A 22,499-nucleotide genomic window follows, 5' to 3' on the forward strand; every position below is an offset into this window, starting at 1 on the left:
AATAATAATAATAATAATAATAATAATAATAATAATAATAATAATAAATTTATTATAATAATATAATAAATTTATTATATTTATTATTATTTGCAATTTATTATCAATCAATAAAATATGGTAAAAGTTACTGAACAAAGCGAAGTTTTTATAACTTAGGAAAAAACATGCAAAAATGTATGTGTTCATGTATGTATTTTTGCGGGATTGTTTGTTTTGTGGGTAATATGTCTAAGTATGCCTATCTGTATTTAGAGTCATTCCATTTCTAAATATATGTACTAGAAAGCAGAATTTGGTACTCCAAAAGCTATAAGGCTGAGGAGAAATTATCATTGCCACATGAAAAAAGGAGAAATATTATCAACAAAGTAGATTAACTCTTGGATTATAATGTAAAGAAACAATATTTAATGGTTACCAATAGCACTGACTGTGGAAATTGAATTCCATAAATTATTGAAACATTTTTCATAGTTTTACAGGTTTAGATGACAAGCCATAAATCAAGACTATGTATCATTACCCTAAAGTTCAGACAGATTAATTTTCATTTATTAAAAAAAAAATTAGTAGCACATTATTTAGAAAACTTTACGCATGATTTCTGTACTAAATACTTTAAAGACTCCTATGTAAAATGAGCCTTGGGGCTTGTTTTCTTTCCTCAGCCTCACCGTTATGACATGTGCAGTCTCCGCAGAACTTGTGGAGCTCGGGGGTCCACCCATGTGCATCTTGCTGATATGAGTATTCAAGCTGCCTAAACTTTTGAATATGCAGCTACATTCTGTACAGTTATAGGTAGGCCCATTTTTTACCTTAAAAAAAAAGGAAAAAATAGTTTTTTCAAATCGTTAGGTAATAAACATATTTAAGCAATAAAAAATAAAATGTAGCAGTCCAGTCAGAATGAGATAATTATACAATACTAGTACTGGAGTATTTTGTTGTTGTTTTGCTTTAAATTAGATAGCTTGAGAATCAATGACACAACTCTTTAATCAATTAGGATCAATTGAAATGTCAGTGTTTCTCTACATGAGGAGGGGCTAGGAATAAAGACTCACTTCTCTGTTATTGTAATTTAAACTTCAAAATGTCATCATATATTCTTTTTTGTTTGTTTGTTTGTTTACCAGACAAAGGCTTGTTTTATTTTAATGACTGGTCCACCTGAGGCCACTGCCAGGCTACTACGTATAGACACCAGGGAAGCTGAATTCCCTGTCTCTTCCTCCTTGGACAGTCTTGAAGATCTCCTCCTGGCGCTTCAGTGCTTCCTTGCTCTTAGACCTGTGAGGCGCCGCAGCTGGCCAGCCAGGAGCTTCTTACAGACCTTGTCCGCCTTCAGCCTGTGGACATGCTCCTTGGGAATCCACTTGTTTTTGAACACATTCCCTTGACTTCCAGGTGCAGGCTGTGATACATATGGCAGTCAGTCCTCTGGGTACATGGTATCTCCTGAAAAGTCCAGATCCTCCTCTTCTTCCTCTTCCTCCTCCAGGTCATCTGCTCAGGCATCCGAGTGTTGGCCGTACCCTTCTGCTTCCCTATGCCCACATGCCTGCCCTTCCATGGAGCCATAGTGTTTTTCCAGCCCGGGAGCTGGGAATGGACTGTCACAGGCTTCCGGATGGTCAGCCCATCTTGTGATGGGAGTTGGCATTTGCGAGTTCATTGGTCTCCTTGGGGTCCAACCAGACCTTCTTTCTTCCACAGTGGAGGACACTAGAGGCCAGCCTCTTCTGTAGCCTGAGCATACTCATGGCTGCCTATTCTCAACTTCGTAGATTGCTAACTGTGTCCCCAATGAAGGCTGGGCACAGCTGGCAGTATCACTCTGAACACTGAGCTTCTGGGCCTACCAAGCAGGTAGACTGATTTAAAAAGCTCTAAATTTCACCAAATGTAAGACCCATCCATGATTACCTTTTACAACTACAGCTAAGCCAGAAGCACACTACAAATAACATTAAAATGATTAAGAACATCTGTGATCAGAGAATGTATCCAGAACATTCTCTATTATTCAAACCTAACATTAGTTATCACCATGGTTACCAGGCAGGCTGGAAAATGTACATGTCATCTCTAACCTGAAAAAAGATTCCACTCTATTTGTAGTACCATAATAGAAGCAAATTTAAGCCAGGCATGGTGGCAAACACCTTTAATCTCAGCACTTGGGAGGCAGAGGCAGATGGATCTCTATGGGTTTGAGCCAGCCTAGTCTGGCTGCATAGTGAGTTCCAAGACAACCAGAGCTGCATAGTGAAACCCTGTCTCAAAAAGAAAAGGAAAAGAAGGAGGAGGAGGATGACAACAACAACAGCCAGCACCAAATTCAATGCTATGGACTTCTCACAGGATTGGGTAATATTTTAAAATGCATCTTTTGCGATCCCAAGATGCCCCCATTGTACATACTGCATGGCTTCTCCTAACATGGGTCCCTTAATGAAAGGGATTTCTCAAATATATGTCACACAAACTTACCACTGTTCCTAAGTGACCAACTCTACTCAAAGGCAACTCACAAGAACAACTTTGATGCTCCCATGTACTCTTCTGAGACCAAATTATGATGTGTCAGTTGACCTTGCCACTGTTTCATGTGTTAAAGATTCCGGATCTTTCCCTAAAACTATGTAAAATACATAAGCTCTTTGTCATTTTTTATTTCATATCTTTTTTCCAAGAACTAACATCTGCCCACTGGCGCTCGCTCTCTCTCCCCCCCACCCCTGTGTGCATGTGTGTGATGGAGGGAGTTGTGTGTTTGAGAGTCGTGTGTGTGTGTGTGTGTGTGTGTGTGTGTGTGTGTGTGTGTGTGAGTGTTGAGTGTGTGCGCATCTGTATGTGAAAGCCAGAGGACAACCTAGGTACAACTCTTCAGGAGTCACCCACTGTGTGTGTGAGACAAGATTTCTCAATGGCCTAGACCTTGCTGATTCAGCTAGGTTGGCTGGCCAGCAAGCCCTACAGACCTCCTTCCATAATGAACTCACATGAATGCACCACTATGCTTTGCCCCCACCCCATGTGGATTCCAGAGACTGAACTGTGGTCCTCATGCAAAGCAGGCACTTCAGGAAGAACCCTACCTTTGTGTTTATTAAAAGGGAAGGGGGCTCTGTTGGGTTTAATTTGGTTTTTATTGTCATTCATTATTAAGACAAAATCTTGCTAAGTAGCCCAGACTGCCCTCAAACTCTCAATGCTCCTGCTTCAGCCTCTTGAGTGTTGCTGAGATTACAGGTGTCAGACATTCAATGTTTATTAGGTGTTTTAGCTCCCCAGTCACTAAGGTGGTATAGGTTTAACTCCATGAAAAAGAGTTTAAAAATACATCTTTTGCTTTTTAAATTGATAGTTTTCATTGCATAATAAACTGATTCATGATACAAGTATTTCTGTTAGGTAAATATTCCTTTATATTCTATAATTATGCTATTAACTACAACATTATATCTAACAGACACAGTGCTACTAAACACAAACGTCAACCTACTTAACAGAAATGTTTCCAGGAGCTCCACAGTTCAGCAGGACCCACAGACAACAGCCAGCTGCAGCCGTTTGAGCTGACCCACGCAGCAAGGCAAGAATGCACAGCCAGGTCTGTGTAAAGAGCCACAGGGCCAAGCGCTGGCTTAGCTCTGCCTGCAATAAGGACAGTGCATTCTGTTGTCTTCTTACTTCTTGTCTTTCAGCCTCTTACACTCGGTAGTGCCTACTTCACGTTTATTAACTGGATGCTCACAGTCAACAGCTCGTACCTAACAAAGGCATTATCTCTCTAAACATTTCCTGAAAGTAAAAGGACAAGATAGGATTTCGTATTTCTTGCACATTTACTAGCGAGCCTGGTACGGTGTGCACACCTGCAATTCCAACTCAGGAAGCTTAAGTAGAGGACTGCTGAATGTGAGGTCAGCCTGAGCTAAGGCTGAGTGCCATACCAGCCAAGACTTGTCAACAATACAACACGCTCCCATCGATGGATAAGGTCGACTGCTAAGATAGATTACGGCACATAAGTCGATCTGCACTTTTCAAAACTGTAACATAATTTCTCAGGCTAGCCACTGAGTCAAATGACAGCTGCAAACACTGTGACAGTGCTCAGAGCCCCACACCATGCTCACCTCTGAGTGGACTCTCTGCACGTGGGACTGCAGGTTCCCCTTCTGGGAAAAGGCAGCAGGACAAAAGGCGCAGGCATGTGGCTTTTCTCCTGTGTGCTTGATCATGTGGGTCTGCAGTGCCCCTTTCTGGTTAAAAGCCTTTCCACACTCACTACATTTGAATGGCCTTTCACCTAGCCAGAGAGAAAAAGAATCACAGTGTGAGCATTATAGAGTGAGAGAAACATTCAAGGTACTCAAACACAAAACTCCAACCTCTCCCTCCAGCCAAAACATCTCCCAGAGATTCTAAACTCATATACTACAAGTGTCTCCTAAAATTTCAACTGTCTCAGACAAAACTTTCCATATTCCAAGCAAATCCCATGGCAGTTCTTACAGCGGGCCATTCTTCCACGGCTTTCTCTCACAGCCTGCTTCCTTCCACATCAGTCCTGCTCCCTGTCCCAAACTATTGCCTACCCCAGGGCACAGGCCCATCCATCCCTGACCAACCCTGCTGCTTCCACCTGGCCCTAATGGGCTGCTCTCATCTCTATAGAGAAACTCTTTCTGAATGAGATCACAGCAAGTTTGGTTTGCTCAATGACTCACGGCTTCTCAGTCTCAGCTAGCTTGGCTGGTCTCCTTACTCCACATGCTCTCTGAACCTTCTTCTGTTCCCTTGGCATAGCTCCACAGAAGGTCTCTGTCCCCTCTGTCTGCCCATCCTACCTGAGAATTCAACACGGCTCACTCCCTTGTGGCTCTTCTGGCCCTGGCACAGTATCACCTGCAAGACTTTTCAACCAATTCCAGTTGATTTCAAGATCTTCCATGTCTATCCCGTAATGCTTGCTCCCCATCTCTGCTCAATTCTCTCCCTGTGACCTGTAATCACTAACTTCTGACAATTCACTTATTATTCAACTTCTTAAAATATATGCTCCAAGAATGGAAGAGTTTAACTGTCCTGCCCATGACTCTAACATCAGTACCTCACATGTATTGGCATTTTGCAGGCATTCACTCAGTGAATGAATAACAAGTTCAGTGTCTGGCTTACTCATGCTCAGATAGATGCCGACTGCTCTACCTGACCTGAGGGTCATGTAACTTAGTGAGACAGCATGATGGAGAAAAGATATGTCACTAGGGAGGGATACACAGGAAGCTCTGGAAGAACTGTGGGTCCTGCATGGGGTGTCCTTGTCAGAGAGACTTTCTGTCTAACGCACCTTGTGTGTCCTGGATGGAGCTCAGGCACTCAAGAGGTAGCCTATCAGAAGATGATGTTTCATTATCACATGCTCAGTGAGGTTCATCCATGCAAAGGCCACTCAGAGAACAGGCGAGCCTCCCATGTAGGAGCACTGTTAACAGCCTACCTGTGTTCAAGCTGTGAAGGCTAGCAACAAGATGCTGAGGACTACAGGGAAGATGCCTTCCCCAACACTGCATGAACTCAAGAGCGCAGCCAGCATGACTATGTGTGACAAAAGCTCAATGCCAGGAGGAGAACATATATGTGAACTTCCAAGATCACATGAAAGTATAACAACACATAAAGTGTGTATGTGGTGAACTGTTCCCAGATGTATGTGTTTATGGATGGCACAGAAAAACAATCTCAAAGGGGCAGACATCAAACTGTTAAAAAAGTATGTAAGGTCTGAGAAATCTGTGTAATACTCTGTTTTCTTTCTGTGTTCCTACTTTGATTAAGAGATGTAACACCCTTCAAGCTTTTTTTCATTCAAGGAAGATAAACTAGACCTTAAGACTCTAAAACACAATGTTTTATCACATTTTTCTTTTTGAGACAGAGTTTCATGTATCCCAGATTGGCCTCAAACTTACTCTGTAGTTAAGGATGACCTTCAACTTTTCTGTCCTCTTTTTGAGACAGGGTTTCATTACGCGTCTCTTCTGTCTAGTCTCCCCACTGTTGGCAGGGCCTTGTGAGCACTGATATTAGTGGAGTGCATTACCATGCCTACTAACCCTTGAACTTTCGACCCTCCTGCCTCTACCTTCCAAATGTTGGGATTACAAGCATGCACCACAACAACCTGTTTGTCTATTATCATGAACTACACAAAGTAACATAAACTACATAAAGTAGCATAAAGCCAGGGTTTTATGTGTGGCAGACAAGTGCTCTACCAACTGAATTATGTCCCTATGCCAACAATTGAAAGACAGCACTTTTTTCTTGCTCTAAGGTATAAAGAATGAACCTCTGAAAATATCAACTTTATACTTGCATTTAAACAAGCTAAGAAATTATCTGAGTAATTCTACAATACAGTATATGAGACATTTCATTAAGACACCAAAAAAGGAAAAAAGCAACAAAGCATAATCAGAACTGGTCAACAAGCACAGTAGCCAACCAAATAGCGGGAAGTTCGCATTGTCTTTTCACTGTAAATGAAATGTAAATCAGGAGAACAGAAACAATATCAAAGCGTGGATCATTGTTATTTTACTTTCACTGCACAAATATTTGCCACTCTTCATCTTTCTCTAGAGGAGAACATGTGCATTATTTACAACAGCATAGACTGTCCTTCACAAGAGGAAAGAACATTCAGCTGTGAATACTGTACCCATTTCAGATACTCAAGCAAGCCTAACAAGCAAGCAAGAGAAGGTACAACAGAGAAATAAGGTTTTTGTTAGTTTAATGCTGTTTAGTTGGTTGGTTGATGGGCTTTGTGAGGCAGGATCTCACACTGTAGAGCAGGCTGGCCTGGACCTCACTATGTAGCTGAGATGACTGTACTGCCATGCCCAGCTGCCTGAACATTAAAGCCAAATTGTCACAGCACAGAGAGACCCTCTGCCGGTCCCCTTCTTTAGATGTAATTAGCCCAGATCTAATTATAGGTGCTGCACAAGTAACCACCGTAACACCAACTCCAGCTAAATGGAACTCACCAGACCCCAAAGGCTTTTCTACATTTTTCATTTATAACTTAAGACGACTACATGATAGACACAGACTTGGCAATTTTCAAATGAGAATGAAATCAGAAACATTAGCTAACCATACCAAGGCTGTACAGCAAAGCACAGAACAGCCAGAGTTAGACTGTGAGTTGAAGCAGCAGTATAGTACATTTTGTTTCCTTCAGGTCACACAACAAGTCATCTGAAAGCAAATATCTCTCATACCTGTGTGTATCCTTATATGTCGCGTTAACTGACTGGGCTTTTGAAACGTCTTTCCGCAGTGTGGACATGAGTATGTGAAGCCACTTCTGTCAATGTTCCGATTGTAAGATCTTGTACCTGATACCCTGGTATGACATATGGGGAAACACATTAATGGAGTCATCTCATCCTCCTCACATTATAGTTTCAAAGTAAAAATACTAGCACAGAGTTTAGCTGGCTAGTCACCAGAATGTTCGTTTTTTTAAGATTTATTTATTATGCATACAATGTTCTATCTGCAAGAGGGCACCAGATCACATTATAGATGGTTGTGAGCCACCATGTGGTTGCTGGGAATTGAACTCAGGACCTCTGGAAGAGTAGTCATTGCTCTTAACCTCTGAGCCATCTCTGCAGCCCCACCAGAATGTTTTAATGTCTGTGTCCACTATACAAACACAAAGCACACATTCATTATTCTAGTGATATAAAATTTATTTTTGGCTATTCTGGTGAAAAAGAAGCTTGGTTTGGTAATTGGGGAGCAAGGCAGAAGGCATCTTTTAAAGCACATCTTGTTGGTTTAGTCAGCACAGAGGCCCATGCAGACACAGTTCTACATTGCCAAGTCCATGTTCCCTACAGCTGTGTCTAACAGGACCTGGATGCTGACAAATGTCTATCTCTCATCACACAGCCAGAGAGCTGACTCTTTCCTCGGCCTCTCTGGAGACTGGCCAGCAGTGACAGCCAAACATATCAAAAAGAACCCTGCTTCTTTCCATGTCAAGAAGTGGAAGCACCTCGGTTCTATAGGTTTAAGTCTTATGGGACCAGACAGGGTTCTTCGAATCCACCTTCGGAGCTGCTGGGTTTACTTTCAAACACCTCAACGCTCTCAAACTTGTCACCTTGCAGCCACCAACAGTACTGCAGGAGAGCACTGCCTGTCAACAGAGCACTCAACCCGCCACTCATCTCCTACACACAGGCATGGAGAAGGCATGCCTGTGACACACATGTGTACAGACACGTGGAGAGGGGTGAGAATACTCTGGCCCTCTGCACTGCTTAGATTAGACACATGCACCATCACCCTGGTGGTAGTATGGATTGAACTCAGAACCTCGTGCATGGTAAGCAAGGAGTCTACCAACCAAGCTACACTCCCAACCCCCATTGCATTTTTAAAGTAACAGTAATAATGAAATAGCAATGAATGCCTATAGCTTAGTATTCATGATATAGAAGTAGGAGGATGGTAAGTTTAAGGCCAGCCTGGAGTGTGCAGCAAAACCCCATATCAAATAATAATAATAATAATAATAATAATAATAATAATAATAATAATAAAATAAAAGCAAATTAGACACTAAAATAATGAGGAATCATTCAGCAGCAGGCAAAATGAACATGAAAAACAAGAGGTGGGAACCACCTATTCAATTCTCCTGTCTACAGTCTAGTCCTACAGTACAGTACATGCTGCTTGGTGCTGTACTATTCCTGAACTTTTTGAGTTAACTGGTATAAGACTTGTTAAAAATAACAGATATTGCAGGGTGTGGTAGTACACGCCTTTAATCCTAGCACTTGAGAGGCAGAGGCAGGTGGATCTCTGTGAGTTCGAGGCCAGCCTGGTCTACATAGGAAGTTCCAAGACAGCCCAGACTGTTATACAAAGAGGCCCTATCTCAAAAGACAAAAACAAAAACAAAAACATATTTCCTAACTGTTACAGCGTGGCAGAGTGACAGACTAAATTGATAATACAACTGCTAAAGAATTACTAATGCTGTCCTTTTTAGTAGTCTGTTGAAATCAACTTGGTAACAGGCATGGAGGCATATACCTGTTATCCTAGTACTCAGGAGGTTGAGGCAGGAGAATCACCATGAGTGAGAGGCCAACCTGGCCTACATCTTGAGACTGTATCTTTAAAATAAAACAAAAAACAAAAATAAAAAAACACCAGAGTGAAAATGATAATTGAGCTGGGCCCAGGGACACACACCTGTAATATCAGCACTCAGGAGGCAGAGGCAGGAGGATCTCTGTGAATGCAAAGCCAGCTGGTCTACAAAGTGAGTCCAGGATAGCCAAGGCTACACAGAGAAACCCTGACTCAAAAAAAAACAAAACAAAGCAAAAACAAAAAACAAAAAAATACTGATCACCACCATTAAGGAACTGAAGCACAATGCCAGAACCACCTCCTTAACTTCATTTTTTATTGAAAAGCAGAGACTCCTCCCCAACCCAGGGCTTGGAGAACACTGGAAAAAGGGCATTAGAACTTAAGAGCCAGGCGTGGCTTGGTAGCACATGCCTATAATCCCAGCAATCAGGAGGCAGAGGCAGACGGATGTAGTTCAAGGCCAGCCTGGTCTACAAAGTGAGTACAAGGATACAGAGAGACCCTGTCTTAAGAGAAAAAAAAAAAGAACTACAAGCCAGAGGATGAGGAGGGCTGCTATGACCCCTATCTCCTAGACCAGATGTGGAAACTGCACTCAAGAACTCACAATACCGTTACTGTACAAAATCTGTACGGTATTGGGCCATTCAACTTTCCAAAACAGATGGAGGAGAGACACGCACAGCCCCGGCCCTAGCTGAGGAGCTGTGGACAGTTAGCTCCTATGGCTGCTTTTGCTTCAGGAGCACAGCCACTAGTAAGTGGCCCATGATCCCGTAAATAATGCCACAATCGTGGACATGCAAGCAATACTAACTACATTCAGAGATGATTTAAAACAAAACCAAAAAACCCCATGAAAGTAGAAGGGAGAAGGGTTGGAAAGAACTGCAGAGAGGAAGTAGGGAAGAAGGGAATGGTGGTGAGTATGATAAACACACAGCATATAAATGTATCAAAATGTCAACAGTAAATTAAAAAACAGTTCTTAAAAAAGGGAGGAAACCACCGTAGTAAGAATAGGTAAATACAAGAACCTGAGAAAATGTTAGGTTTGTCCCATAGTATATTATGTGTTCAAATACCAGCCTAGAGACTGCACTTCCACTTGAACATGCTAGCAAGTGTGACATCACAGCAAAGTCGCTGTGTGCTCACATGGCTGCTCTTCTTCCTAGGGCATCACACACGTCACTCAGTCACAGCACGGCGGGCCAGTTGTCTGTGTCCTACACAGGGTCTCTACTGTGCTAGTGGAGGAATGAACCATACCTAACTTTACAGTGAGTCTTCATGTGCTCCTTCAGCTCTGGCGCCGTCTCGAACTCCTTCTTACAGGCCTTGCAGGTGTGCACTCGGTTGTTCGCCAGTTCCTGCCGGTGCTCCTCCATGTGTATGGCCAGCTGGCTGTGCAGCGTGAACTCATCCCCACACTCAGAGCAAATGAGGTTCTGGAAAAGGAACATTTCCAAGCCACTGCTCCTTAAAAGAACCGATGGCACTGTGACCTAAGTCCACAAATGATACCTCCCTCTGGAGTAAATATCACCTTCACCTCTCAAAATCCATGTGTCCACATTGGAAAGCAGAAAATCATTACTACTAGTACAAGGATAAAAAAACAAACAAACAAAAAAACAGAGTTTTCAAACAAAGTGAATTCTGCATCAATTGAGCAGAATTCAGCAACTTGGCAACTGGTCCATCTGTTCTGTGAAAACGTTAGAGAAACAGAAGGACTTCAACACAAAAAGGTCAGAAAAGAATTCTAGGGAAGAATATAATTACAGAGCACTGTCAAAGGCAGTGACAGTGGCACATTTGTTGGTAGAAATAGCTCTTCATTCAGTCTTGCCTACAGGCTAACAGACCAGTATTAAGTAGAAGACCACAGGACTTAAACTGTGTCTAGACTAAAGCTGTCAAAAAGCCCTGTAGGACCTGAGTAGCTCATATCTGAGGATATTTGAACAACTTCATCTTACCTGATTAATGAAGATTTTTGCTTTGGTTCTGGGTTTGGAGTTTTGCTAGACAGGGTTTCATTCTGTACCTCTGGTTGGCCTGGAACTCACTATGTAGACTAGGCTAGTCTCAAAAGCACGAGATCTGACTGCTTCTACGTCACTCATGCTGAGATTAAAGGTGTGCACCACAGTGCAACTTAATGAAGGTTTTCAAGGTGGTTTTTTGTTTGTTTCCTATTTTTCATGTGGCTACTAGAAGGCAGTTACTCCAATCCGTTCCAGTGGACAGTGTGGCCTAGCCACACACAGTGCAGCTGAGTCTGACTTGACCACAGGACTGCCTGTGACAAACTACATGAATGTGGTGTGCTCCCTTCTAGCCTCCACAGTAGAGGAAAGTGAAGTGACATGACGTGATGACAAAAAGAGCACAGAACTGATAATGACTTCTACAGATGGCAAATGCTGGATTAGGACAACTTCAGGGCAAGCACGAATCTGTAGTTTCATATGCAGCATCTACTTATGTCATGATCCTAATTAACCGCCCAAACATGAGAAGTAAGAGCACTCTGTAAATGAACATAAACACTTAGTTCCAAATCACAAAAGGGCATTTCTGTTTGTTTTGAAGCATGGTCTCACGTAATGTCAGCTAGCCTCAAAATCACTATTCAGCCAAAGATGTCCTTGAATTTCTGATCCTTCCTGATCCACCCCCTGGGATGCCAAGATGATAGGCCTATGCCACAACACCCTCTTTATGTTGTATTGGGGGTTGAACCCATGGCTTCATGCACGCTAGGCAAGTACTCTGCCATCTGAGCTAGATTCCCTAGCCCCACTATTTCTTTCCATCACAATGTCTTTATTATTCTGTATACCAGTCTTGAATTCAAACCTCAATAAAATTAGGTTATTAACTGATTGTTCTTATAGCTCTACTACAGAAAAAGTTAAGAATGAAGAGAATTATCTTTAAAAAAATCTAATGCTTTCAAGGTAACTGACATTATTATATAATAACAATGAATTAATAAACATCTACATTTTTATTAACCTGAAGATAATGAAAATTTATCCTATGAAACTGCCAAAAAGAAAAAAAAAATCGCAACCCATGAATGTGAATGGCCAAGAAAATATTTATATTTTATTAATAATCGTATCACTTGTCCAGGCTTAAAATTACAACACAAGGCGGGAGAGATACTGGTTTAAGAGCACTGGCTGCGCTCCTCCAGAGGACTCAGCACACACATAATGGCTTACAACTGTCTGCAAATTCAGTTCCAGGAAATCAGATGCTTCTTCTGATGCTTTGGTTCCCTGGGAACCAAAAATGCATATGGTGCACCTATTTAACTCAGCCACACATACATTCACATGATGACAGATAGTAGATAGGTAGGTAAATAGATGATAGATAGATAGATAGATAGATAGATAGATAGATAGATAGATAGATAGATGACACATAGATAGTATATAGATAAGTAGGTAAATAGATTACAGATAGATGACAGATAGACAGTAGATACGTAGGTAGATAGATAGATGATATATATATATATATAGAGAGAGAGAGAGAGAGAGAGAGATGATAGTAGATAGATAGGTAAGACAGATGATAGTAGATAGGTAGGTAGGTAGACACAACAGATGTCAGACAGATAGATGGATGCATGCTTTTGAAATTAACGAAAACAGAACTGGACTGTGTTTGCCGCTGCTCACACTGCCGCCTTCCCTCTGACACTTACACATAGTCAAATGAATGTCTCTTGGCAGCAGTCTACAAGGACGTCACTCACACACCCCTCTGCGTGAGAACACTGGTTTATATACCTTGCTCTGATGGAAAAAGGGTAGAGCAGCCCTCTAGAGACAGAGCCAACACATGGCATCACCACCTCTCTGCTACTGAGCTGACTGCTCAAAAGATGCTAGGACCTTCCTCCCCATCTCTAAATGTCCCAGAGATAACTGAGGAAGTCTCAGACAAGAAGAGCAACGCCTGCTTAGTAACTGCATCCTCCACAACAGTGGTAGTATCACGTCTTCTAGAATGTCCTGGGTAACCACAAGAACACTGAGTAGCCAACAGAGGTCACGGGGAAAATCTCACACACAGTTTAATCAGCTAACAGTGTACCACCTCTGAAGAGCAGGGCATCCAAGGTACAGCTGCTCTCCACCCTCAGAGCTCCCAGAGTGGGAGCACTCCCTAACTAGACTTGAGCACTGCCTCCTCTCTCGCCCATGTCTCCAACCTTACTATGCTGCAATGCCCTGCCAAGGCCCAGCACTCCAGAGGCCAGTCTCCGCTAGTCTTCATAAGGACTCCAAAATGACAGAGAGTGCACCAAGTGTTCCAGTTCACCCCAGAGAACACTACTCCTCCCTTACACAAGCAGGATGCACCCTACATTAAGATTCACTATATGAACTGCCAGGGATCAAGGACAGGACAGTGCACAGCCTCCCCACGAGCTGCTAGGTCTGACAAGTGTTGGGGAATGCATCTGCTATCCCCCCAAAATCCTACAGCACCATGTAAAGGAGATGATATAACATAAGAAAAAACAGTAACTTTAATAATTATGTGAATTTTAAGGACATATTCTTAGTATTTAAAAGCTACAGTTACTTTCTTCCCTCGTTGGACTAATCTGATAGAGTACTGATCTAGAGATTTGAGACTACTAGTTTTAACAGAGCAGTATAGAAAAGCTGTTTACAATGTTTTAAAAATAACGCCTCTATCACAGATAACCTTAAACTAAAAAGTCACTTATGTTTCATAAATACACAATAGTCCCTTTATGTTATTTTCAAATCAATTTATACACAAGCACACATTTCAAGAGTAACTTTAAATTTTTTATTGATTTTATTTTACATATATAAACACTCGTGTGTGTATATATATATATATATGTATATATACATACATACATATATATGAGTGTTTTGTCTACATGTATGGAAATGTACCACATGCATGCAGCACTCAAAAAGGCCAAAATAGAGCATCAGAGCCTCTGGACCTAGAGTTATAGGCAGTTGTGTCCCACATGGGTGCTGGGGACTGACCAAGGTCCTCCCTGAGAGCAGCTCCTGCTGGGACCACTGAGCATCTCCCGCCCCAGCGGTAACTCTCCACTGCTGCACACCCTCAGCACTTGCAGCACCATTCCCAAGGCTTTGGTGACCCCAGGAAAACAGAACAAGGAAGCCAGCAAATGGAGTATCGTTAGCAAACAACGGAAAGCTCCACCCCAGGAACCACCTAGGAAAGAACTTGAACGAAGTTTGTATAAGAATAAACATAATGAGGGGGCTGAGAGATGGCTCAGAGGTTAAGAGCACTAGCTGCTCTTCCAAAGGTTCTGAGTTCAATTCCCAGCAACCACATGGTGGCTCACAACCATCTATAATGAGACCTGGTTTCCCCCTGCTGACGTGCAGGTAAACACACAGACAGAACATTGTATACATAATAAATAAATCTTTAAAAAAAAAAAAAAAAAAGAATAAACATAATGAAAGCAAGGTTTTGAAAATATCATGTAAGAATCCAAAGTCTCTTTAAAAATGATGACTGACTGCCCATCCCTCTTTCTAGTCACAAAGGAAAGCACAATAAAGTTTAGATTGTATCTGAAGAACATCAGAAGAGAACAAAAAAAACTTCTGTTCTGGGTCCTGCAGAGATGCTGGGGTTACATGAAACAGAGCTGGGCTGGTCTGTAGACCAGCTGGTTCAAGTGCTTACCTACTCAAATGTTTGATACCCTGGGTTTGATCCCCACAGTCACAGACCAGGTGTGATAGAGCATACCTACTATCTTAGCACTGCTGCAGTAGATGTAAGAAGTTCAAGGTCATTCTTGACTACACAAGCATTTCCAGGTCAGCATGGAATACTCAGATCCCATCTCAGAACAAACAAAAATAGAAGAAGTGTGACCATGGGAGAGTCATGTCTGTTCTTTACAGTCAGCCTGGAAAGGGGCCCTGCCACAACACAGAGTATAAGCAGAACGTCAAGAACCAACCCCACTAGTCTTACCCTCCAAAGCATTAACCTGCCCTGCATGTCCCCTCTCAGTCTGGACTGCACAGTTCGTCACTCACCTTCTTCCCACCAGCACTCAGACCCCTTCTTCTTCCACAGCACTTGCCTCACAGCCCCTAACTGCAAAGACCACAACCTTGTCTGCTGTTGGGCAGCACAAATAAACCCACACACCCACAGGCCTTCACAATCACTGATTCTGAACAGTGTTGGGACAATCTGTGAGCTTGCCCTTCCTTGGACTCTGTTCCCATTTCCAAAACAGAGTTCCCACCTTGCCTAGGACATCTGACAAGGGTTAAGTCCACTTAAACATTTTTTTTTAAATCATTAATATCAAGACATAGTGGAATAAGCCTATAATCCCAACTACATGGGAGGCTGAAGAGGGAAGGCTTCATGTTCAAAGACTGCCTGGACCACAGAGTAAATTCAAGGCCAATCTGGAAAACAAAAAACAGCCTTGTCTCAAAAATAGAAAGAGAGAGAGAGAAAGAACAGATGACAGACAGACGGACACAAAGAAGGACACAAGGAAGGAAGAAAAGAAGGAAGGAAGAAAAAGTTCAGTGAATACAGCTCAGTGGTAGACCATTTCCTTGATACTTGACACATGATACTCATTACTGAGAAAAGCAGAGTGCTAATATTAGCAGTAGATCTTTATTGTAAGCATTCTTTGATGTTCATTTTCCTTCAAAGGAGCTAAGCTTTTTGGGTCCAACTGGCTGACACTTGGGTTAACAGACGGCCTTTAACGGAGACAGGCTCTCCACTGCCACTGATTAGATATCATTATGGCAAGGCATTCAAAGATGCTTTAAAGAAGCCATGCTCCAACTGCAAAAGAGTACTTCACTCTCAGCTGCTAGCCACAGCCTCTACTTCAAGATGCCCCAATCACAGTCACTCCAGAAAAACTGCACCAGCCTGGGAAGGGCACTCCAGAAAGATGAGCCTTAAGAATTCCAGATAATCCTGCTCACCCTACAGCTACTCTCAAACAGGTCAGTGGCAGAATGTGACTGGTTTAAGGCATGGCCTATGATTGGTCCTCATGTGAGGCTTTGTGATTAGTGGACCTGGAAGCTATGCTGTGATTGGTAGAAATTACAATCCGACATTTGCATGCCACACCCCATCCCTGCCTTTTCAGGTTACTTTTCAAGTCACCAGGAGATACTCTAGTACACTGCCATTCTGCACTGCAGCCTTGGGTCAGACATTCTCTTCATGGTTGTTCTCGCTTTCTTGTGGGTAGAGCGGGCTGCACTGTTAACAGGAAAATGCTCTAGAGAGCTGAGGCTTCAGAAGTAAGAAGCTATGAAGCTTTTAAAATCTGCTCTGTAGAAAGCCAGGCAACGGTTACATGCACCCACAGTGGGTTAACAAGAACGTGTTAGACAATTACCTCTTCCTTCTCGTGGAGCATAATGTGTGCTTTGAGACTGGCCACTCGGGAGAACTTCTTGTTGCACACGGGGCAGACAGGGTCTTCGGCATTGTGCGTACATTTATGAAGCGTCAGGTTGAACTCAACATTAAATGTCTGGGGGCACTGGTCACAGCGGTGTGGCTATTTGAGAGAATCGAAGGAACTGAATTATAGTCTTTCCAAAGATGCTATTACAAGAATAAGCACTGGATATAGTAGCACACGCCTTCAATCCTAGCACTCAGGAGGCAGCAGCAGGCGGATCTCTAAATTCAGAGTGAGTTACAGGAAAGCCAGGCTACCAAGTCTCAAAAAAATGAATGAATGAATGAATGAATGAATGAATGAATGAATGAATGAATAGTTATATATTCCCTTTCTAAAACAGTCTCTTTTGCACCAGGTCATGAAACTTCTGATAGGTTTTTCAAAGGATTACAAACAGAACATCACATATAAGAACATTTCTTTTCTTTTCTAGATGGTAGCAAACACTATCTTGTCTGATTCCAAGCTCTATCATTCTGCCTCCATGTCCCAAGTGCTAGGATAAGCATGTGCTACAACTCCTAACTTCAAAACTATTTCTAATGTGAAATATTGCAAATCTATTGGGTTGTAGTCACTACGAAAACAAATGTCAGAAAGTTCAGCCCATTAGGTTGTATTTTCCTTTCATTTCTGACAAACTCACTTGTAAACAAAATCACTTCTAGAAAAATAACTATATAAGTTTTCCTCTCAGATTTTCACCAGTTGCTTCTCTCAGTCCACAGTTTCCTCTATATGGAAAACAGTCTGTCTTTTCCTTGTAAAAAGACAAAGCAATGGCTGGTGTTTCTCTCCAGCCTTTCAGACTGTGACTTGGGAAAGCACAGCCCATGCCTTCCACCAGCACCAAATTATGACAGCATCCAAAAGGGAAACCTAAGCCATTATCCCCTTTCTCCAGAGAGAAGACTAGCTTCCAGGCTCTAAATAAGGAAAGTTGGCCACCCCCTTAATTGTACTTTTACACCATTTTCTTTCTATTTCCATTATATCATGGCTAGAAGGATTGCATAAGACGGTTCAAGATCTCCCTTTGAAAGGACACGGGTATATAGGGCTGGAAGAAGCAGCTCAATGGCAAAACACATGCTGAACGCACACAAGACCTACGTACAACCCTCACGCCCAGCCATCCCCAAAAAGACAGTACTGACCACTGTGAAACAGAGTTTAAAGCCTCAAGAATGCCATAAAGACAACTTGAAAGCAAAATGCCCTCTGAGGAAAAACCATTCAGAATAACCACCCTGTATTCAGTTGTATACAAACCTAAGGCACCCAAAGGTGCTATTTCTCTGTCTACTCCTAAATAATTTCAATTCAGATATTCACTGGAGCGCATTCTCAGAAGGATGCCAAAATGTTTACATACTATGAAATGAGCTACAATTTTCTTAGATACTGATGCTATACCACCTCCAATTTCAGAACCCTCATCCTGGGATTCTGGAACCCTGGAGTCCTTTTGGAAATACGCACCTTGTCATTTTGTTCATGCTCCCTCATGTGACGCTGAAACTGGGACTCTTTTGGAAAGGACAGCAAGCAGATTTCACATTTGTGGAAGTTTGGAATCTGACAGTCATCATCAATGTCATCATCATTCAATGATAAAACTCCATCTGTAAAATTTCATTATGTACAGACAAAGAATATTATGTCTTAGCACCATTACATATATATAATTAAATCATTTTGTTATTTTACATTTATGCTTTGCCTATGTGTATGTCTTGTGTACCGTGTGCATGCTGTGTCTGCAAGAAGCCAGAAGAGGGCACTGGATCCCCTGCAAGTCGAGTTGCAATAGTTATAAACTGACATATGGGTGCTGGGAAGTGAACCCAGATCCTCCGGAAGAACAGTAAGTGCTCTTAACCACTGAGCCATCTCTCAGACACCATCCCTCAGCTATTGTTTAAGAACACAGACTTATGAGAGACTTTTAGCTAAAATTAGTAAAATATTGATCATGAAAATGATGTTTTAAATTAGAACTAAGAAATGTTGGAACGCCTGAAATATGGGACAAGAAAATTCAAAATACTTGGTAGGATTTCTAAAAACCTGGAGCTAATTCCTTAAGGCAACACACACACACACATACACACTGTAAGAAGGTTCTTTGAACTCGCTGGCTTATCCAATACGATTCCCTCAATACAACCCACAGAGAAGACATCTAACTTGCATTAAGAGTATAACTGCTGAATAAGTAAATTAATTTAAAAAATAAAAAAAAATTTAAAAGTTTAACAGCTTCTTAAACCACTCAGTAGGCTCAACTCTACAAAAATATAAGAGCCTTCAAATGCTAATTCATTTATCTCTGAAAACTGCTACAAAAAAATTAAGTACAAAAGAAAAAAAAGCCTTTTGTTCTCTCAGATAGTGAGAGACTACAATCCCTTGCTTGGCCAATTCTGTTTGCACAAACAAAAGGATTTCTCACACAGAAATAATACTTCAAAATTAAAAGTATTTTCAAATATCAAAAAAGCGGGTACTCATAAATTTGCCAAGAATGTCAAAGATGCTCTAAATAATTACAATTTTTAAAGTACATACATCCCAAGTCTTGTGATTGGGGTATAAATAAATCATGTACTAGAACTATACACAAAGATGACAAATTACATGTCATTTTGTATCAAATCTGGGGACCGGGGAAGGAGTTCAGTTGGTAGAGTGCTTAGGTAGCATGCACAATGTCCTGGGTTCAATCCCAAGAGCCATATAAAATAGGCACAGTGGAGCACCACTATAATCCCACTGGAGAGATGGATCCAGGGAGGATCAGAATTTCAAGGTCATGCTAGACCAAACCGTGGCCACTGATGCAATAGTGGTGTGAAGGCCATAGGGGTAACCAAATACTCTGTGGTTGGATTTAAAGACTGATCCACAGAAAGGAATGCAGGCTTGGTCTGTAAGCCTGGCTCCAGAAGTCAAAAGCCGGAGTGGGGAAGCTAGGACTCATATTTTGCTAACTGAACATGTCAAACTGCTTTCTAAAAGTGTTTATATATATATGCATACATATACACACACATATTAGTAAATACTCTCACTGTTGGCCAAACAAGTCTTTTGCTGCAGTGGGCAGCAGCTTATAAAGAAACTTTTTTTTTTTTTTTAAGGATGTCAGTGCTCTATCTGGATAGTACACCTGCACGCCAGAAGAGGGCTTTAGATCACATTACAGATGGCTGTGAGCCACCTGGGAATTGAACGCAGGACCTCCGGAAGAGCAGGTGGTACCACTGAGCCATCTCTCCAGCTCCCATAAAGACACTCTTAACTGGTCAAGGAGCTGAGAATAAATTACTGTGGGGTATCTGGCCTTAAGTGGAATATCTATATCAACAACAAGCCCCACCCCTACCCAAGACTCAGGGAAGATGAGCCAGAAAGAATGTGAGGGCCAGGGGATGGGGGAAATGCTGTGAAAAAGGTCCTCTGGACATGTGTGGCCACTGCACCCGCAGAAAACCTGAACAAGATTAAGCCACAAGATCAGTTAACATTCCAGGAGGTGGTACTAACTGTACTCGGTGGGTTACAAAAGAAAAGGAGAGGACATGAAGGTAGAGAGGTGATACACTGGGGAGCACCCAGAAGAAGACAGCAGAGCTGGGAAGTTAGGGGTGGATATGATCAAGATACCATTGTATATATGTATGCAGTTATCAGAAAATAAAAGATATTCTATTTGAAAAAGTTCAATCAAGATTATTTCAACTACATGGTGAATTTCAAACTAGTCTGTGATGCTAGAGGCCTTGTCTCAAAAACAAAATTAATTATGATACAAAAACATCTACTTCAGAAATCTGGGACTAGAGCTGGGACTGAATTCTCAGTGTTCTGAGTATTCAAGATGGTTCTGCTTCTCGAAAGACATAGCAAACATTGGTGCACTAGACATTTAAAGGCCTTCTTTTCCATTCCTGTTCAAGACAATAGCCTGAAGTCTCAGGGATGGCCAAGTTCCCTGCCTATGACAAGAACTTTGTAGTTCCAAGGAGAGGTAGGAGAAGAGAGTGGTGCAGAAATGGGTGGAAAATGATAGCTCAAACATTCCCCAGCAAATCCTTGAGAAACTGAAGCTTGAGAAAAATCAAATAACTCTGCAACTTTATACATTCCTAAGTAGCAAAGGAAAATATGCATAATTTTATTCTAATTATTAGTAGCTATATCCTCACATAACCAAACTTCCTAATGTACTATACTAAACTAATATTAAAAATGTTTACAACTCCTACCATTCAAGGTCTGTAGCCAGAAAGGCCAACAAATTCTTTAAGGGGTAAGTGATCTACAAAAGACAAAGAAGAATATGAATGCAGCCTCAGAGTGTGTGGGACCACCATCTGAAATGCCTGCATTCTTTTGGCTTAGTATCTTTTTTATAACTATAATAACTGCCCTTATTATCAGCTTCACTGTGATATTTCCATATCTGCATAGAGCAAGCATAGATCATATACATCTTCCTTTTCCATTTCCATACTCCATATCCCCACCTTTCACCTTCTCAGTCCATAAAAAAATATCACCATTCTACTTTCAGGTCTACAAAAAAAAAAAAAAAAAAAAAAAAATATTGAGACAGAATCACACAATCCTTACCTCTATTATACAGCTAAGAAAACTAAGATCCCAGAGAAACTATGACATTTGCCATAAGTTTCCCAATCAACCAAGAGCATAAACAGGATTAATTTCCAATAAAAAAAAAAAATCTAAGGCTTCATCCTAATTCAGTATTTCTCCTTTTAAGATGGCTTCTGACATGAGACCCCAGTCCCTACTTTCTGCCCAAATAAAGACAGCAGATCAAGCAGGATTTCTTCAGCACCACTTTATACCAACAAGTAAGCCTAAGACTGTACATGCTCTTTCATCCTTAAATATATTTAACTCAGAGCCAGGCCAAAGTTCTCCAGCTGTCTGAAGTATGAGTATTTCAGTGAAACAACTATGTTCTAAATCATCAGTATGCATGAGGACAACCTATATAAAATGTATCTTGAACACAAAACGAAATATGAATAAAGTTGAAAACCCAAGCCTGAGCCTATTAAAATCAATGTACTCATGTTCTCACAGCAAACACCTTCCAGGAACAGGTTTGGCCTGGGTGCTCTGCCAGTGCCCACCTGGGCAGTGTTTAGATCTGCAGTCCTTATCATGCTTTGCACTGTTCCATTCCCCCATTTGAAGCACCTGCAACTTTTTTGTTAAGACAGGCAGATATCTTTTTTCTACCTGAAAATTTTGACTGCTAAGATAGATGAATGCACTTGAGTAATAACAGACATCATCCAAGTATAACAAAACTACAAATTAAATTATAACAAAACAAAATCTGAAATGCCTACAGTTTCTTATATAGCTGGAACAGAGTTCTAGACTTGAACTCTAAATGTAACAGGACCTTTCAAAATAGGTTCAGTATCATACTGCTAAACCTGTGCTTCTTCGGACTATACAAAAAAGAAAAAAGAAAAAAAAGCTGATTTCCTACACACAGAATACCTTCTGGGTCTGACATGTATCATGTCATTTGGAGGTGGCATCACACACATTAAACAAACAGCCAATTCTAATGGCTATGCATTTAACGTATACTAAGATAAAGTATATGTGCTGGCAGAACAGACCCGCCAGTCTGGAAATTAACTTTCACGTCCTATTAAGAATGCCAATCAGTGGGGCTGGAGAGATGGCTCAGTGGTTAAGAGTGCTG

At 41.5% G+C, this 22,499-nt stretch overlaps 1 protein-coding gene across 1 annotated transcript in view; it reads right to left on the reverse strand.

Moving 5' to 3' along the window:
- Znf236 (zinc finger protein 236) overlaps nt 1-22,499 on the reverse strand; it is a 98,214-nt gene that overhangs the window by 70,398 nt on the left and 5,317 nt on the right. Inside the window, exons 2-7 of the mRNA XM_055598734.1 lie at nt 18,224-18,366; nt 16,670-16,834; nt 10,483-10,661; nt 7,311-7,435; nt 4,152-4,324; nt 678-821 (exon numbers count right to left, since the gene is read on the reverse strand). Coding sequence (XP_055454709.1) covers nt 678-821; nt 4,152-4,324; nt 7,311-7,435; nt 10,483-10,661; nt 16,670-16,834; nt 18,224-18,366 — 929 coding nt within the window. The remainder of the gene's footprint in view (nt 1-677; nt 822-4,151; nt 4,325-7,310; nt 7,436-10,482; nt 10,662-16,669; nt 16,835-18,223; nt 18,367-22,499) is intronic.

Source organism: Psammomys obesus, unplaced genomic scaffold (assembly GCF_907164565.1).
Source record: "Psammomys obesus unplaced genomic scaffold, mPsaObe1.curated_primary_1811, whole genome shotgun sequence".
Lineage (NCBI taxonomy): Eukaryota > Metazoa > Chordata > Mammalia > Rodentia > Muridae > Psammomys > Psammomys obesus.